Source organism: Lipotes vexillifer, unplaced genomic scaffold (assembly GCF_000442215.2).
Source record: "Lipotes vexillifer unplaced genomic scaffold, Lipotes_vexillifer_v1.1 scaffold831, whole genome shotgun sequence".
Lineage (NCBI taxonomy): Eukaryota > Metazoa > Chordata > Mammalia > Artiodactyla > Lipotidae > Lipotes > Lipotes vexillifer.
Window position 1 is genome coordinate 1,344,371 of NW_006791661.1, and position 21,119 is coordinate 1,365,489.

General features: G+C 35.7%; 1 protein-coding gene across 1 annotated transcript in view; it reads right to left on the reverse strand.

Annotated features, from left to right (window-relative positions):
* Positions 1–21,119, reverse strand: part of SLIT2 (slit guidance ligand 2) — a 378,741-nt gene that overhangs the window by 133,729 nt on the left and 223,893 nt on the right. Inside the window, 1 exon segment of the mRNA XM_007464483.1 lies at positions 11,963–12,034. Coding sequence (XP_007464545.1) covers positions 11,963–12,034 — 72 coding nt within the window.

Genomic DNA, 21,119 nt, shown 5'->3' on the forward strand with positions numbered 1-21,119 from the left:
GGTGCCGTCACTGAAACCTCTTTTTGTTCTGAACTGTGTGTGCAAATAGCAGCCCTTGGAAAGCTCCAGTAAATAATAACTGCACCTTATATTAAATGCCATAGGAATGCAATTTCATTACATCAAGAAAAGCTATCCATTAAGAGCTTTTAGCGTCATCTTGCTGAAACAATTTCATTAAGGTAAAGGACTGTAAATCACTTAATGTCACATGCACCCCCTCAGTGACCTAACAGAATCCATTTATCAGAGACACCCAGCTGCATGTTAATTTCACTATCCTTGGCAAGAAACAGCAAGAATACTTTTAGGTTTTCTTCTTTTAAAAGCAGTTTTCTTTCAAGAACTCCAAATCAGGAAAGAGAAATGACGTCCCGTCTATCTCCTTGCTATTCCCAACTAGACATATACTTTACAAAGCTACCAGTTGTTTTATATTAAGCTTCACTATATGCAAGCATTGTTATCATTAAATGCGAATTCTCGGCACTGTAAATATTAGACTTTTCAGTTAAGGAACTTTCCAAATTACACCACTCTCCAGAAAATAAGTTTTTTTAAAAGTATTAAGAAATTTTTTAAAATTTGCTTTTCTCAAAGATGCTAATTTCGGCCCAAAACACTATGAAACACATACAGCAGCAAGATTGTTAAAACACCACACATCTCTAGAGTCAAACATTTAAAAGCTGTATCAGCTCATTCTAAATAATGCAGAATTCAAATAAATGAATGTTCTCCAGAAGTTTAAGTACTCATTTGCTACAATTCAAAGATTGAAAAAAAATGGCTGCTCCAGACTTGTTTGCTTTCTCCTGCCGCTTGTCTGGGGAATTAAAATTTCCTTCTTCATACTAAGAAATTTACTTGGTTGAAATGGACAACTAAGTACTAAATCCCACAGAACTCTCCTTTTTGTTTAACAAATAAGCAGTTTTTATTTAAATCTAGTAGCTTGATGCTTAGCGATATTATTATTCCTGTAAAGAAAAAGTGTTTTAATGCTTCACTTGAGATAGAAACAAAATGTTTAATCAAATAGTCAGATGAGTTGTCAGCTCTGCATGCATTGGGAAGGGAGGTACACGTACAGGGTAAGACTGTGATCCTAATACAAACGAATCTTGTCCTTGTTTCCAGTGCATAATTCACCAAAAGGGCTAATTCAAGTCCGAGGTCGGTTTTTAAGGGAAATGTTGCAATAGCTGTTTCTCTCACAAGACGACTGAATAAAGGTGCAGTGATTTAAACCAGTGACTTTCAGAGGGGCCTTTTCAAAGTCCTTACTTTAGAAATTATTTACATAGAGAATGTCTCATGAAATACACATCTCATTTTTAAGAAGGTCTCTGGGGGACATAATCATATAGGAGGCTACCTTGATGCCGTGCAAATGGTGCGATCTAAGATGTGCAATATAAAAAACGTGAGCCCTCGAGAAGATACAGTTTTATTGCTTGTATAAACTAAGGCTTTTCCCAAACAACAGCTACCGCTCATGCTACTGTAACAGCTGAAAGCATTTCTGCTTATTAGGAAGTATGCAGAGGTATAATTTTATTTTCTAAGAAGACTTTTTTAAAGACTCATGATGTAATATGGTTGCAGCAGTTCCAAGAAAACACTTAACATTCTTGAGCACTTTTGATTTTTACAGATTAAATTCATTTAACAATTAAGTTAATAGCCGTTTTTTATTTTTAAAGTGCTAAATATATATCTACACTACTATTCTCTAACCTCTTGAACAATTTATCAAAGCCATTTAAATTAGCACAATGGCATGAAGTGTTACCCGTGACACACTACAAAAGAGAAATTGTTTCCAGACAAATTGGCAAAATCTTTTAATGCTATCAAATTTGCCTAATGCAGTTTCCAGGTTAATCTGTAAAAGGGTGAGCTGTATGTTTGCCCATATCTTATTATCCTTAGCTGTCAATGTATAAATCAGTGCTGACACAGCTTCTTTTAAATCATGCATACTATACACAAAGGGGAAGCCCTAGTTTGCCAGAAAGCACTCAAGCAAATCTTGTCCTACAAGTACTGAAAGACAGATTACTTTCTGTAGACCACTAGAAGTTGAGACGCTGCTGGAAACATTTCTAATTTTACCCCTCTTTAACGTTGCTCATGGTTATATGCTTCTTCTGATTCTTAACAGAAATCTACGCCCTTATTGGCACTAAACCATTAAGAATATTCAGCTCTCATAGGACCAAAGTCGTCCCTAAAAGTTTCCTGAATGCCATCATATCTCAGTTCAAATATCTTCTGAGAAGGAAGGTATTTTGTGAAAACATTACTCATTTCAAAGGACAATGAAAATCAAAGTAAATAATGTTTTCATCAGTGGGTAAATTTTGTAGTATTCAAAGGTATGTTTATGGAAAGTGTTGTACCCGCATGACTGCTCATGAGAAAATCTCTCTGCACAAACCTCTATTTGTTTGCATATGGTTCAAGATAAACAGTGTCACAACTATACAAAAGTGTAATTTATTTCAGAGTTTCTGGACTAATTTTCTTCACCTTGTTTCCTCTCATGCTACTCACTTCCTTCTCTACCACCTCTCAAACCCTGGGCACTCCTGCTTTCTGTAAACAGGAAAGGATCTGTTCAGCCAAGAGTTTAGTGACATGTTTAGATGTGATTATAAATTGTGCCGTAAAATTGTTCCGAATTAAGGAATTAGTAAGAGGAAAATTTTTTCACTTCTCCTAAAAGTAATGTTACAGCTATTTACCCAGACATAAGGTAAATGTGTTGATCTTTAGATGATAAGAGCACTAGGTGCATCAGAGACGGCTTGAGGATCCTTTCCTGACACAGGAGCTACTTTCCAGGGGGAAGCGAGCTAGTGCTCTTCTTATTTTCCCAGGAGAAAGAACGGTATGGATAGTACCACTGGTGGTTTCTTTCAGACTTTTAGCCTACATGTTCTTGCCCAGACTGCTGTGTCTTCTCCTCATTTCCTACCCCCAGCTCTCTTCTCTTGTTTCTGTTCAAATTCTGACCCATCCTCTCTGATCCTCCACTGTCCTAGTTTGTAAGAGTGTGACTTGAAGCAACTGCTTTATCTTTAACTTCATGAAAATAATGTTGTTAAAAAGTATATTCTCTTTAAGATTTCTCTCAGCATTAACATCCTATGATTCTCTTTTCAGTGGTAGGTGCTCCTCTTCTGATGCTCCAGAATAACTCTAGACTGCCTATTTTATTTTTTCCTAGCACTGGTAAATTTAGTCTTAGAGAATGCAGTATGTTTTTATTAAGAGAGGTCACTCTGTGCCTCACTCACATAAAATTTCTAAAGCTGATCTGATTGTCCTTAAGACTAAAAATAATTTAGCCTAGCTTCAGATTTTGATTAACTCTCAGGATGAGAGACAATATATAATGTTGCTAAGTATAAATTTTACAAAAGAGATATATTAAATGACAAAAACAGTTGGACATTTGCTTACTTGGCATCCTGAAATATAGCTAGAGACACTGCACTCTGTTACTTTTCTTTTTAACATCTTTTTTTTTTGCGGTATGCAGGCCTCTCACTGTAGTGGCCTCTCCCGTTGCGGAGCATAGGCTCCGGATGCACAGGCTCAGCGGCCATGGCTCACGGGCCCAGCCGCTCCGCGGCATGTGGGATCTTCCCGGACCAGGGCACGAACCTGTGTCCCCTACATCGGCAGGCGGACTCTCAACCATTGCGCCACCAGGGAAGCCCCTAACATCTTTATTGGAGTATAATTGCTTTGCAATGTTGTGTTAGTTTCTGCTGCATAACAAAGTGAATCAGCTATCTGTATACATATATCCCCATATCCACTCCACATTCTGTTACTTTTAAGTAAGTCTTTTTCAGGATTTCCTGCTGTCATTTAAAAAAATCTAGATACCATACTGTTTGAATTACATGCAAAATATACCTTCCTGCATTAACTTTAGTTGGTTTTGTCCTTGTTCATAGAAAATTCATATTTCAGTGCAGTGTCCAAGTAATAAAATCTTATTACTAATTTTCTTTTTTGTAAAAATTAGAACACCATAAAATATACTTAACTCTGAAACAATAGTGAACATAAAAATTCTTTAATAATTTCTAAGCCAGGCAGAGTTTCTCAATGACTCAACAAAATTATTATCACTATGCTCCACTTTCCCAGGGTTTTTTAGGTATGAGAAATAGAAGTTTCGTTCATGTTTATCTCACCACTGTAAGATGACAAACTCCAAGAATCTAGTTGACTTAAAACACATTAAAGTGACTACAGTCAGTATGAGGGAGAAACAACATTTCACTGTTTTAAAAGCAACCTGATAAAACATAAATATAATGGGAGAAAAAGAAAAAAAAATGCTGGTAAGGATATGGGCAGGATCTGCTCTATTTCTTCCCTGTTTGTATAAAATTCAGGTGAATATGAGTGCCTAAATATACAAATCTTATGCTAATAATGATTGTTTAAGAAGCAGTTCAAGATTTAAATTATAATACATAGAGGGAATAAAAAATTTTAAATTAATCCATATAAATGAACATCCTAGAGAGAAGTATCAGCAAACATTATTTACCTCGGCATAAAAGTCCATCTGTGTTAGCCTGGACATTAATGAAGAAAATAACCAAGGAAAGAACTCTTCTTAGGAACCCAAAATAATTTATGTTACTTGAGAATTTAACCCTTTTACAATGTTTCAAGTAACATTTTGTTTTTCTCATAGGAATAAAGAATCTCAGTTTTTATTGGAATAAGCTGCGGTATAATATTATATCCATTTGATAATTTATTAGAAGGAAGCTAAAGGTAGTTCTAACAGAGATGGTAATAGACACTGGAGGAAAGACAACTAAGTTGACCTTCATGTTCTGGTAAGTCTAAGTAGACTAATCAAGGGAGGTAGAAATTGAAACTGACAATGATAATTGCTAGCATTTATTGAATGCACAGCAAATGGCAGGGTCTGTAGATATACCCGTCTCATTATTTCTCACAATTACTTGAAAAGGTTGGTATTATCATTATTCTGATTTTATAGATAAGAAAATGAGGCTCACAGAAGTTCAATAAATTATGCAAAATAGGTAGTAAATATTTAGTGAAACCTTGATTCAAATTTAAATCTATGTATTGCTGAAGCCCTCACTAGATACACAGGTGGCTAGGAAAAGAGATTCAGGAGCTATTCATTCTGCGAATGGAGGTTTCAGCTGAATTTCTAATGGCCAAGTTTCAAGGAAGAAGCCAGTGGACAAGAATGCTACAGAATTTCAGAAAAGGAAGAGATTACCCTAGGCGAAAATAATCGTGTGAGGAAGAGAAAAAAAATCCCCCGATCCCTAAAAGATGGATAGAATCCAGTAAGACAGAAATAAAAGTGGGCATTCCCTATGGAGGAGACTGGTTCAAAGAACACTTGTGGGCAGAGGTTCTACAATGTTCACAGTAGATGTCTGCAAGAGAGGGGCCATTCTGATGTGAGCGAAGAACTTGTGTGCAGATTCGGGGGGGAGAGGGGGCTGGGAGCCTGCATGGGTGTCAGAACGTTGGGACTAGTCAGAATATCTAAAGAGACTAGATGGCATGCCATTTGATAAAAGTCGCTGCTCTCTCAGGGAAGAGCCTATATTCCTACAGACCTTGCAGAACTAGTGTTGACAATACTCTGCTAAATCCCCAAGGCTTTGCCATAATGCCTATAGCAAAATGTTTTTGTTTTTGTTTTTAATAAGCTGCATGATTTTGAACCAGGTAGTGATGAGATGAAAAACAATGCTTTATGAAAACAAATCTGGCTGCAGTGTTGCAACTATCTAATGAGAATATAAACTGGAGATCAAAACTCAATTAGCAGGTTATTGTAATTGCTCAGAGGTAGAAAAGAGTGGCTCTCCAGGGTTGGGGAAGTAAGAAACCTAAGGATCTGTTCTGTCTCAAGGACAACACGCAGCCACAGAAAGACCATGACAATTACTATTTTATACTGATACATATGTGAATTAGATTCCCAACTATTCAATCAAAATGTCTTGTGTTTTTTTTTTTTCTTTTTAGTTTTTTTGTTTTGGAAAATGTTGATGAAGATACGTTATTTAGACTCATTTTTACATGACAGAAAGCTATCAGTAATAAAGAGTGCTAAGGCACCCAGGAGAAACGGAAAAATGCGATGTTGGAGAGGTTATTGGTAGCAAACTTGACCATAGTTGTTGCGGATTATCACAATTCAGCGTGGTTTTTTAGACTGAGTTTAAACCAGGCAAATTCTAGGACCATGGACAGTTCCCATGGTACTGACTGTGGCAACTGCTGAGTTCCTAATACATTTTACATCTAAGAACCCAAACAACTGCTGGTTGCTGGTTGTCCCCTATGTCCACAGGCAGCATTCTGGATGTTAAGAGAGGCCCTGGTCCTTATATCATAAAACTCAACTTTATTTGCTATTTATCTAAATGAAGAGCCATTGTTACAGGTTTGTTCAGAAGGTTCTACCTCCCACTGAAGACCTGTATGCGGTATTTAATCTAACGCTAAAGATAGCAAGCCCCTTGAGTGAGAAATCAACCTCCCCTTCAAAGTCTCTTCAGCCTCAGGCTTACTGAAAACACTTTTGGGAGGAGCTAGGGGCACTAAAAGTTACAACTTTAATTTGATATACATGGATTTTATTTTTATGATAATTATGTAAAAAGTATGTAATTAAGTATGACAAGAAATGTAGTAAACTAAACATGAAAAGTAGCTGATTACGGTTAGACATTCTGAAAATATGACTTAATTAATAGGACAAAGCTAAAGTAAGTCTTGCATTTGAATGGTTAAATATATAATACACTCTTCTGATTGTTACATATTTATTCTGTATTACATGAGCAACCTTGTTCCCTTATCATCATGAAGAATGCAGATGATAGAGGAAAAGAAACCAGTAGATTGATATTTTAAAATAGAGAAGTGTGAAAAAATAGCAAAATATATGTCTTTCTGTGTACCTAGTATAGAACTGTGAATTTTCCTCCTATGGGTTTTAATTGATCCATTAATAAAATAAATTGAAGATGACAAAGTTCCAGAAAAAAATTAAATTTCTAAATAACATAAATAGCTGTGTAGCAACATACAGATTAACATTCTCTTTCCTACTTGCCAAATCTTATCACCAAGAATCAGTGCATCCCAAATTGGGTTATCTGCTTCCTAAAAAGTCATGGCCACACATTCTTGTTTCCCAAATGATACCATGACTTACTCAAAGAGAACCAAGCTAAATCATCTTATAACTTAAATCATCTTATAACCCTTGTCTGTAAACTAATGTATGTTATAAAAGAATGAATATAAATATTTTCCTTAACCTATTTTTTAACAACAGGTAGTTTTATTGGAAAAGGAGGGTAAGATTCATAACAGATGAAAATTTAATGGAATTGGTATAATGCAAGCAAATAGAAAAGGAATGTATTTATTAATGAACAGTAAATAGTAAAGTTTGGAACACAGAGTACATTTTGAGGATATACTGCAACATGAAAGAAGAATAAAAACCAGGTATGATGTACTTTAAAAAGTCTACCTAAAATAATGCTTGTTGGAATTTAGTTATTTTAAGTATTCAGGTTCAACTCATTAAAGAAACTAATGTAAGGTATGTTAGAGTTGCTTTTGCAGTGTGAGTAACTATTGGCAATCCATTTGATTTTTAAGTTCATATATTTGCACTTCTTTGCTTAAATCCTAAGATAAAATGACTAGAAATGATTTCTCATAAAAACAAGAGACTCTTGGAAAATTTTTATATTCATAAAATACCTAGAGAATAATCTTGCAAGTCTCAGCAATAAGGCAAGATTTATTATAATTTGAATATTCTTTTAAATTATTCAATTAAATAGAAATGCCTCATACATACTTGTAAACAAAACTGGCACAATGTAACATGTCTTTGTTCAGAAATTGATCAGGAGGCAGCCAAGGCTTTATTAGTCAGTGTTAAATATATTAAATATATATACAAAGTTTATCAAGGAAAATCATATAAACATTGATTATCATTTTGGTGAGGCATCATTTGGTAATGATATGGTATCAGTACTTGAATTCATACTTGGAGAGTTCAAACACACAGATGTAAATCCTATGTGCTGCCAGTGACTTTTATAAACACTATTATTTAGTTGATATTTTAATACATTCTTGTTATTCTCAGATCTCACTGTCTAAAATGACAGAAAAAAAGAAACTGGTTTAAGTAGCAGGTGGAGAAAATTGGGTAACAAAATAAAATATAAAGGGTTTTAATCCAGTTTGGAAATTAATAGAGGTAAGCAAAAAAGTTATGGGAAGTTCTCCCTGGAGATGTTTAACAGCAAGATAAATGTCCAGCTGTCTAGAATAGTTTTACTGTGGCTTGCCTGGAGGAAGAGGAATAAAATCTGCTAATTTGCAAAATTTCCACAGCATCAATTTCATATTGTCAGGATACTGCCTTGAGCATATTTAGCCAATCCACAAGATTAAAGCAAGTGCTTCCAGTGAAAATCTTCTGATAACTGGAATTTGTTCTGAATAAGGCCTGAATATGTGATAAATCCAATAAACTCGGTACAGTGCATTAGACTAGTCTTTTAGACAGCGCTATACAAAATATCGGCTTGATGCAACTAAAGCATGTATTCCTTCTGTGCAGCCTTACTTCTCTTTTACTCCCTGAATGACTCGAAACACTAGCCATTATGGCACCATGCAGGGTTGTCCAAACTGTAAACGTACACACTGGAATAATAAATAAGACAAAGCACTATGCCTCTCCTTCCCACACTGAATGTTAATAATATTAATAATGTCAATATTTATGGACATTTATTGAGTCATTACTTGATGACATACAGTTACCATTTTAACAATAATATAAATTAAAATTTACTCTCAGTTCTAACATAGTTTACCAAATATCCTTCTTAATTTTTACTGATAAAACTAAACTTCACACAAAGTCCCATGAAATTGAAAATTTTTTTGAATAATGTAGTTTGAACTATTTTTTAATTATAGCAAAATGCTTTTTAAATGTGAAATTTTAGAAAATTGTAACTATGATCTTATTTAATTAAATAAACCTGTAAATGCATTGTGGTGTCTCAATGTTCTCACGGTCTTTCACACTGTTACGTGGAAGGCATTGAGAGTAACAGGAATAAATTGTTCTTTTGATCATCACATCATCATTTAGCACTCACATAGTTTCTTAAGCCCCCTTTCCTCCATAAGAACAGAAACCTCCAAAGTTAAAATCATTTGGATGCCACTCTACTTGGCTTCCTCCATATGCAGATTGCTATGCTTCTTACCACTGTTGCTATTCCGAATTAGTATTGGTTCACCTTGAAAAAAAGGTAATATTCCTTACATCATACACACACACACACACACACACACACACACACACACACTACACACACACACATACCACTGCACTTTAATTTTAATCCTCCAAACCAATCAAAACCCAGAAATCAGTCCTTGCATAGGTCTTAATAAATTCTTACTTTCTCAGTCTGCTTTTACCAGCCACTACTCACCAGTATACAGTATGAGCCAACCTCCTTGAAGATTCCTTTATATTTTCTTTCAGTAACTCTTTTCTAAAGTATTCCCTGATAACTTCAAGCAATCTCAATACTTTTATCTCTTTCTTTCCTCAGTACCTGTTGCATTTAATTTGTTTATAAATCAGGGTCTTGTGTATATTCATTTAGTACTTTCTGATAGATTTTTTTCCCCATTATAGCAGCTCCATGTCTAATTGACCCATGATAGACATGGGTCTATCTGATTGATTACTAATATTGCAAATTCGTTTATGCTCTCCTTACCTCTCTCCTTAGTATAAATTTTTCAGTGCTAACTTCTAGCAGTTGATTAGTGAATACTTGCTGAATGAATACTGTACTATATTTTATAGCATATTACTGTTTTAAGGTTTTTCACATATGGTTTTTCTCTAATAACCACAGCAAATGTAAGAAATTATTATACTGATTTCGTAAAAGTAAGAATTAAGGCTCAGTGAAGTTTACTGATTTGTCACGTTTACAAAACAAAAAAATGGCAAGAGATTCTGAGACAGTCCTAAACTCATCTCACAGTATACATAATAACTGCCTTTAAAATGGTAGAGAGGGGGGATGATGCCGTGGGGAGAAATATTTCAAAAATTCTGCTAAATCAATATTGCTTTCTTCAAAGTACAAGGGCTAGCATTTTACTTTTCTTTTTATCTCTAAACTTTTAAAATCACATTTTTAAGGAATAAATGAAGAGGAATTAAGGAAGAATCCCACCATGACCGGTATCTCACTCCCAAATGCATCCTTAAATATGGGAGAAGGATTACTTAATAGACTTGGATTCCCTAAATATCTTTGCTAAGATTAAAAGCCACCTGTTTTAAGGCTTTAGAGAAAATACTACTGTAAGATTGCAAGTGGCATTCTCAAAGGGTGGTCAACTTTGGCCATTGCTGTCCTTTTACAGAGACATATAGGCAACTCGGGTAGGTGCTACATAGGGATCTTTATGTTGATCAGACATAATATACAGAGGCAGTTCTGAACTCCCTACATCTCTGAATCTATCTGAAGGCTTCCCTAAGTCTTCATTAGAGATTAAAAACAAAGCAAATAACATCTCTTTAACATGTAAACACTCATAAAAAGCTAGGGCCAGGATTTTGACGGCTCTACACGTTTATACCTAGAAGTCTATATTTTTCTGTCTTTACCTATACACTAAAAAAAAGTACAAATTAAAAAAAAGTACAAATTAAAGTACAAATTTAAAAAAAGTACAAATTAAAAAAAAAATTTACATTGAAGAGAGGATGTAGAGGCCATAACTTGTAGCTTTATAAACAGTCCTCTTTGACGAAGGAAAACGTCTGTCTCACTTTCGCTACTGGAGAAATATTGTTGGATCCCACCATGGAGAATTCGGAATATAAGTTAATTCTTAAAGTGCCTGCCCTGTTTATTACTAGCCAAGAAATACTGAATTCCTGATAGTTAATCTCAGCACACAGGGGCCTTTTCCCCCCACATTCCAAACTAATGGAAACGCTACAGAAAATGTTTTACGTTTTAGATTCACGGTGAGTCAAAAACCATCATTTTAAAAGGCTAACAAGGTATTTTTAAAGTTATTAAGATATATATCAATGATATTAGGATTGCCACTGTGATCTTAAATCTGGTATGTAAAGAGCTATCCACACTTACAAAAAACACATCTACACAAGACACTAGATTAAAGATTTAGCAAGGGATAATACAGAAACATAGTTTTCTTTTTCTTTTCTTTTTTTTTTTTTTGCTTTTTAAAGAAGGCTATACATATATTATTTCATAAAGATATAAGAAGGAAAAGATGCAAGAAAAGTATTCACACAAAGGGAAAGACAATTTTCTCATTCTCACACTGTTGGCATTTAATGAAAATGGTGATCTAAAAGCTATTTTAAAAAGCTGTAGCTCTAGGCCACAGGTATCTCTAACAAGAAAATATTATCTACTCTTTCCAGAAAAAAAATATTCTGCATTTCCAATAAACACCGATAACAAGTGAAAAAGGAGCTATTGAAATTAGCTCACAGTAAGGGGAAGAAAATACATTGTAAATACCTTAAAATCAAATAATTTCTTTAGATTTCACAAGATTAATCACAAGGTTTGAAGAATGAATTTGATAACAGCTTCAGTTTCAAGACATCTTCTAAACGAGAATCTCTTCAGATAGCTTGTGAAAACAATTTAAAACTTATTGTTACAAGCTCTCCTAAGGAAGCATAAAGATGTATATAGGCTTTCACCATTTTTTTCCTGACACTTTATTTAATATAAATTAAACTTGGAAAATGGGTAATTTAAAAAAAACAGTATCAATTAGGAAAAATACTTACAGATTTTTAATATCAACTGCCCCACGGAAAGCTTTCCTTGGAACTGCCTGAATTTGGTTTTCACTGAGGTCACTAAAAATAACGAAAAAAGAAAAAAGATCAAGTTATAAATGTTATTTAAGAATTATTTTAATCAATGTGTTTGAAAAGTGATAGGACACTTCCAAGAACAAAAAAGAAAGCTAAAAAAATACTAAAGGATCATAATTAAATCCATAGCATTAGATGCAATTTCTAATACAAATATTTTACATATCTAATATAAATTAAAAAGTTGGACTAAATGGTTTCTTGAAGTAATTTTTCAGATCTTTAATTTCATAATAAATTATTAAATACGGTTCTCTTAAATTTAAGAGTTGATTCACTTCTGTGTAATAAAATATATTTTTTAAAACAAATAGTAAATTGTTCATAACTCAATTTCAAGGGGTTCTAAAGTTTTAGTACTTGATATTTCTCCAATATCACTAACATAACTTAAGAAGTATATAGGAAAGCAGTCCCTTTTAACATCCTAGAGAAGACTGGGCAAAAACTGATAAAACCTGGGCAGTGTGATTAAGTTTTCACAGCACTTTAAGTAATCTTGAAAATGGAACACGGCAGTACTGGCCCAACAATAAAACCCACATTTCTTGCATGAAATATTAGCAGCAGGTTGATTTAGAACCTTCTTTAAATAATTCTATTAAAACCATAAACACAGACTGTCTATATTTGCATTTTAATTTAATCGAGAAATACATTTTAATCAAGGGAAAAAAAGCACTCTTTGAGTTGAAATGAGAGTTTGTAAAAATCACTCATCTCATGAAATGGATCATTATTTTTCCTTCAGCATTCAGATGCAATTCTATAAGCTCACATAGTATTACTAGCCTTAACAAGTAGGATATAAATACACATGCAAGAAATGTCACTGAAAAGAGGAAATTTTAAATAACACTACCACATAGCAGAAAGCTGAAATATCAAATAAAGTATTAAAGTAACAATGAAGGTACTAAAATTATCTTTAAATTCAAGATAACTGATGCTCACAAAGAAAGATGAAGCTACTGACTACGGGTACATGCCTGCCAAAACAGAGTCATTTTCCAATTTTGTGGAGGCATATTGGACGAATTCACCAGCATTCTCTCCCCCAATGTTTCTTATGACCAGAGCTGGTTGCTCACACACTTGTCGCCACACAATAGAGATAACTGGCAGATACAGAGATTTACTGTGTGGTTTTGACCTCATCAGCACCAAGTTTTAAACAAGTGAGATTTGCATTTATATCTCAATATCTGCAATGTTCAAATAAAATATAGTTTGCTAAGCAATTTGTAGAGAAATAATGTTAGCCTAAAGAGTAAAGGTCTTTAGCAAAAAAGCAAAGAAAAACACATACATATTTTATTACAAACAGTGTTTGTAATATGTGCTTATGTAGGAGTTAAGGCAGCCATTCATGTCCTAAGTGAACTGTTATCAATAGCTTCAGTATATCCCTAAGAGTAATAAAACTTCATTTCCTTAAAAATTGCTTATTTCTCCAGCTTGTCATTGATTCAGACTGACTTCCCTCCTTTGTTTAATTACATCGAGTTAAGAAATGTTTAAGAGCATATATTTAAAAGCCTAATGTCAGTAACAGTGCTCAAAGGAGGCTACTGAGCTAGGAGAAGGTAAAGAGAGATACTGGAGAAAGAAAATTCAGAAAGTAATAAGAAATGAGGAGGGAAAAAACTGGATTCAAGCAAATTTAATGCTAGAGCACTCCGAGAAAACAGATAGTGTTTTAATTGTTGTGCCCCTGTCAGTTCAATGTTTTCTCACCACTTATCTTTTTTCCCCACTTCTCCTAGAACAAAGACTGCTTTAGAGACTGTGTAGGTGAATAAAAATGGCAGAGATGTTGGCTTCAGACCTTGCCTGCTTCCCAGGCTCTGCAGTCTTCCCCTCCCACCCGCTAGGGCCATTTCATGTGCCACCTCAGGCACAGTTTTTCTAGGGTCATGGTCTCAAAGAGCGTGAGGGTGTGGTGGGAGGCTAGTCAGGAGGATGACTTCAGGCAGCTCATAGAGACATGGCAAAATCAAGGGAAACCATTCCTTCTGAACACCATTCCTTCTGAATGTGATTTTAGTCCTTTTGACTGCCTCAGGCAGAAGTCTAGGGCATTAGAAGGGTTTTATTCTGCTAACACTTACCATCTTATCTTTTATAGAAGGCTGAGGGACAGTCAGCCTCAGAGCCTCCCTAAGGTCAGTGGCTTATGTGTCTCTGCCCTCCTGAGCAGACTATTCTATGGGGTCTCTGCTCTTGTGCTCTGCTTACTCTGGCAGCCAAATTCAGTTGTGGATCTCAGGTCCCTTCAATTAAGTGGCCAATAATATTCACCCATGACAGGAGGAAGAAACAAGTTTTCAGTACCTGCTATGTACAATACTTAAATTTTTAGAGGTAATATAATATCAAATTTATGTTTTTTAACCCACATGGCCATCTTGTGAAGTAGATATTATTATTATTATTATTATTATTACTATTTGTTATGATTAAAGAAACCAAGCTTCAATGATATTAGGTGCTGAACAATGACGGAAAGTGCTGAAGAATCAGGAGATGTAGAGGAAATCCAGATAAATATTGAGTCAAGATGTGGGGATTTCTAAAGATGACACTGAGGGCTACTTAATCCATCTCAATATGTCCTTCCTGTGGCCTAAAACTTAGGAGATTTTTTCTTAACTCATCCTAGCCTCTGACTTATGTCATTCGCATTTTTGTGTGAAATAAATAGCACAAGCAAGAGTATGGAGGTAGAAAAATAGAACATCTATGGGAGTAGCTTTTGGTCTGGTTTGCTTAGAAGGTATAACGTACAGTGCAGTAATAAGAGATGAGGTTGGAAGGAAAAGTGAGGGTGTGAGGAGTAGACATTCTGAAACCGATTGAAGAGTGTGTTCTTATTTCAGCAGACAGTGGTAGGGAGGGAAGAGCGATGTATGGGAGCAGGACAGATGCTCTTCCTTAGATTAAACTGGCAGTAGAATTTAGGAGAATACCAGGGGTCAAAGACTCAAATCTGGGTAACCAGATACAAGATTTTTATGATAGTTGGGTAAAAAGTAATGAGAATTATGAAGCAACATAATAACCATCAACACATTGCTTGTTTACGCTGGCCTTGTTAATGCATGGGCTCCCACCCTTTAGATAGAAAAGGTACAAGAGATTAAGAGTGGTATCAGGGATGCATGAAGAACCAAAACTTAGAAGTGAATTGTATGTGGATATGGATTAGGCAAAGAAGAGAGAGAAGATAGAAGTCATTTTGAACTTCGATAGAGGAACCATTAACAAATTGGGAAATCAAAATTTACGGTGTCTATTATGAGTTTGGTTGTGGAAAGTTTTCAGTCTCGTTGGAGAGATGTGATTTATATCTCACAGTTGGATGATAACAAAGGTAGTATAGAATAAGTAAAGCATGAGTGGAATCTTAGAAAAGTGATCCAGGAGATCAGAGAAGTAACAGCCATTGGAGGCTTGGTTGATTCAGGCCACCTTCAAAATAGAAAGGGAAATTTTTTGAAATTTGATGAAAATTACTTAGCTCAATATTTCTCATCTTCCAGTGTTGGTATGGGTGGGTGGCAGAAATCCAAGGAGAGAGGAGGTATGCCAGAGGAATTAAGAGCATAGGCTGCAGACCGAGAAGTGAAGTAGGTATTATTATTATCATTATTATTACTGTTTGTTACTATTAAAGAAACCAAGCTTCAGCCATATCAGGTATTAGTGCTAAACATTTATTAACCATGTGACCTTGTGAAAATTGCTTACATTTTCTGTATGTCAGTTTCTTCATCTGTAAAATGAAACAATAACAGTGTCTATATCACAGGACTGTTAAGTGGATTCAATGAAATACTCTTTAAAGCGCTCACAAAGTGACTGGCGCACAGTAATACTCTAGAGGCACTGGTTACATACATATTACAATTATGCTACTAGGAGAATTTGCTCTGTGCCCCTAAGTGTATCTGCTCTGTTCCTTGAAGACCATTGTAGGCAATGTGATATATTACTGATGGGAGTGCATTGTTCTGTGAACTATGTGTATGAGAAAAATGAGTCAGAACTACTGAGCTAGCAGGATAGTGCTGCCAAGGGAAGAGTCTGTAATTATATCACTAGGCAATAGAGTGTAAAAATGTGCTTCCGAGTAGGAAAATGGCTTGATTGGAGTTGATTTTTAGGAAGATTGATCTGGAAATTGAAATTCGGGGCAGGCAGGGACAATGGGCAGAGAATGGCACTGGGCAGTAGTGTGGAGAAATGGTGGGTCCCCAGTGAACTAGGCAATTCTTTTTGGAGAACATTAAATAATAAAGTTGAGAGTTGGAGTTAGGTCCAAATATAAGGTCTTTGATGAAAGTTAAGGTGCTTGTCATCTTGGGGAGAGTTTGGAACCACTCAACTTTTCTGAGGAATGGAATAGCAAAATGCAAAAAGCGTTTGGGGAAAACAAGTGTGATAATTGGGGAGCTGGGATGGAAGACAAGGAGACTAAATTAGCTTTGTAAACTTTTGGACACAAATAAATGGAAAGATATTACATGCTCATGGACTGGAAGAACTAATAATGTTAAAATGTTCAAAGTGATCTACAGATTCAGTGCAATCCTTATCAAAATTCCAATGGCATTTTTCACAGAAATAAACAAACAACCCTAAAATTTATTTAGTCCCACAAAAGAACCTGAAGAGCCAAAGCAATCTTAAGAAAGAAGAACAAAGCTGGTGGTATCACGTTTCTTGATTTCAAGCTATGTTACAAAGTATAGTAATAAAAACAGCATGGTATTGGCAGAAAAACAGAGAGATCAATGGAATAGAGTTGAGAGCCCAGAAATAAATCCACACATATATGGAAACTTAATTTATGACAAAGGAGTGAAGAAAGTACAATGGAGAAAGGACAGTCTCTTCAGTAAATGGTTTTGGAAAAACTGGACTGCCACATGCAAAAGAATGAAAGTGGACCACTGTATAACATCATACATAGACACTCAAATTGAGTTAAAGACTTCGACATAAGACCTGAACCATAAAACTCCTAGAAGAATACGTAGGCGTTAAGCACCTTGACACTGGTCTTAGCAATGACTGCTTTATATCTGTCACCAAAGGCAAAGGCAACAAAAGCAAAATTAAACAAGTGGGACTACCTCAAACTAAAAGCTCCTGCATAGCAAAGAAAACCATCAAAAAATGAAAAGGCAGCCTATAGAACTGAGAAAATATTTGCAGAACATTTATCTGATAAAGGAATAATATCTATAATGTGCAAAGAATTCATGCAACTAAACATCAAAATTCAAACAACCCAATTAAATGGGCAGAGGATTTGAATAGATGTTTTCCAAAGAATACATATAGATGCATGAAAAGATTCTCAACATCACTAATCATTAGAAAAACACAAATCAAAACCACAATGAGATACCACCTCACACCTGTCAGAATGGCCATCATCAAAAAGACAACACATAACAAGTGTTGGCAAGGATGTGGAGAAAAGGAAATACTTTTGCACTGTTGATGGGAATGTAAAATGGTGCAACCACTATGGAAAACAGTATAGCAGGTCTTCAAAAGATTAAAAATGGAACTATCATATGATCCAGCAATCCTACTCCTGAGTATATATGCAGAGAAACAAAATCACTCTCTTGTAAGAATATCTGCACCCCTATGCAGCATTATTTACAATAGCCAAGACATAGAAACAACCTAAGTCTCCATCAGCAGATGAACTGATAAAGAAGATGTGTCATATATATATATATATATATATATATATACACACACATATATGCATGTGTGTGTATATATACATGCATATATATATACACATACATGCACAATGGAATATTATTCAGTCATGATAAAGAAGGAAATCCTGCTATTTGCCACAACATGGATAGACCCTGAGGGCACATGCTAAGTGCAGTAAGTCAAGCACAGAAAGACAAATACTGCATGATCTCACTTACATGTGGAATCAAACAGAAGTGGAACTCATAGAAAGAGAGAACAGATTGGTGGTTGCCGGAGAAGGAAGATGGAGGATGGGAGAAATGGGTGAAGGTGGTCAAAAAGTACAAACGTCCAGCTGTAAGATTAATATGTTCTGGGGATGTAATGTACAGCAAGGTGACTGTACTTAACAATAATGCATTGTGTATTTGAAGATGTTAAGATGGTAAATCTGAATAGCTCTTATCACAAAAGAACTTCTAACTATGTGAGGTAATGAATGTTAACAAAACTTATTGCAGTGATCATTTTGTAGTATAGCAAATATGTTATATGTCAATCAACCTGGAAAAATACAAACAAAACAGTTACTGCAAATGCTCAGGCGTAATTTGGAATTTTCCACATGAATCAAAATATTGAACATCTTAATCTGAAAGCCTGGCTTATTCATTTTCTGAAATGACAGGGAAGTGAGAAGAGCTGGAAAGACTGTCCCATTCTGAAGCCAGTCTTGATATGAAGGATATGAACGAGGGTGAATATAAGTGGTTTCAAACAGGAAAGGCTCTACGTTCTTGGTATTTGCACAACTGGAAAGATATAGGCCTCCCAGAGCTAGGCCTGAGAAGTGGCCCTAGTGGTCATCACCCTGAAGTTTCCCATTTTATTTTATTTTATTTTATTTATTTTTTTGCTGAATGCGGTCCTCTCACTGCTGTGGCCTCTCCCGTTGCGGAGCACAGACTCCGGACGCGCAGGCTCAGCAGCCATGGCTCACGGCCATGGCTCACGGCACGTGGGATCCTCCCAGACCGGGGCACGAACCCGCGTCCCCTGCATCGGCAGGCGGACTCTCAACCACTGCGCCACCAGGGAAGCCCTGAAGTTTCCCATTTTAGATCCTTCTCCTTCTACTACATACAACCCATTCGCAAAACCACTTCAGCAGTGTCTTCAACCAAGCCTCTTCCTCCCATTCTTCTATTGCCGTGGTCCCTGTTAGAATATCATCACCATTTTACACATGACTGAGATTCCAAACCGATATCTTTGCCTTAACTTATGATCCCTCCCAAGGCATCCACCACATTGGCACCACAGTTATATTTCCAAAATTGACATCATGTCAAATAACCGCCTCCTGAATTCTTCTCCATCTCAGGTAAGAGGACACCATTCTTACAGTTGTTCAGACCAGAAACTCTGGAGTCCTCATTGACATCTCATATTCTTCCACACCCAACATCCAACCCACCAGCAAATTCCCCTGATTCTTCAAAATATATTCAGAATTTGATTTACCTACACCGCTGCTCCCCTGACAAAGCCACCATCCCCCCTTCTGTGGACTGTCTTAATAACTTCCCAACTATCTCTCTGCTCCTCTCTTTGCCTTCCTATAATCATATCTTGCCACAACTCTGATCAAAATTCTTCATTGGACTTATAAATTCTACCAAATGTAAAATAGACAGCTAGTGGGAAGCATCCGCATAGCACAGGGAGATCAACTCGGTGCTTTGTGATGTCCTAGAGGTGTGGGATAGGGAGGGTGGGAGGGAGACGCAAGAGGGAGGGGACATGGGGATACATGTACATGTGTAGCTGATTCACTCTGTTATACAGCAGAAACTAACACACCACTGTAAAGCAATGATACTCCAATAAAGATGTTAAAAAAAATTTTTTTTCGCTGATGTCCCATATCAGAAAGAGGGAAAAGCTCAAAGCATTACAAGGTCTACAAGTCCCCCAAGTCAACTGATTGACACCTTTGACCTCACCTCTTTCTCCTTCCCACCTCGCCCACTCTTCTCCAGCCACACTGGTTTTCTTGGCACTTCTTGAAACCTTCAGATTGTGTCTCCCTTGTGGGCCTTCTTTGATACTTTCTGTGCTTCTATTTCCAACTCAGATATTTTCTGGGCCTTCTATTTCATTCATTAATTATATTCTCGTAATTCACCTTTTATAAAATCATTCTTCCAAATCTTCAGATTATCCACATCTTATTTTGTCTTAAGCACCTAGTCCCTATCGCCATGAAATGCAGGGTTAAATATTGTTCAAGACACAGAGCAAAGAGTACCTCCTTCAGCATAGTTCTCCAATCCCCCAGCTGAGCCATGTGCTAAGATCTCTGTAACCTATTAGCTATGCTATGCTGTGCAAGTCACCTACCCTCTTTCTCCATTTGTTCATCTGTAAAATAGCTAAGATAAATGGCTCTTAGGGCCATTTTGCCTGGTCCAAACAACAATATTATTAGTAATGTAAATTAATATTCAAATAACTAAATATCAATAAAATTATTACATAATTACAAATTAATTATAAAACATTATTATTGATTATTGGGGAGTCAGTTGTTCCCATCTTCTGTGCTCTTAAGGTGACCTGCACACATATTTACTGTAACACTCCAAAATTTTTAGTTGAATTCTTTTCTTAGATAACTGTCTCTCCTGTTAGACAATATGATAAATGAAGTTAGAGATTTTAGTTTATCTTGCTTGTATAGAATTCCTGGCATATGAAAGGCCTTTAATAAGCAAAGTTTTATGGAAAGGAGGTAGGGAAAGAAAAATAAATTCCGAAGAAAAATCTTACAAAACATGACAACACGCTGGATGACTGTGAATGAGGAAGAGAGGCAATAAGTATAAGCCTGTGGTTGGAGCCCTGATAAGCAGCAAAATCTAGTATGATAGACACAACGAGGCAACACAGGAGAGGTGAGTGTCACTGTTTCACAAAACCTTGGAGATATTAAACTAGAGCTCAATAAAGAGATTAGAGGGAGAAATACAGACTAATGAGTCTTTGTACCATAGTGAGAATCGAGCTATGCACAGTACATATAAATCTCCTTTCAGATGATATGCATTGATGAATTTCACATTTGCAGGTTAGTGTCCCCAAGAACCAAGATTTAGTGCACTCAAGATTTCAATCTCTGAAGGTGGGAAAGTCAGCTGTGTTCTTTTTTCTCTCTCACTTCTATTCTCTCATTCATGCATTCAAAAGTATTTATTAACAGCATAAAATCTGATGTAATCATTGCTTTGTGATAATTCTGTTTCTTTTATGATACATTTTTAACCAACAACTTGAC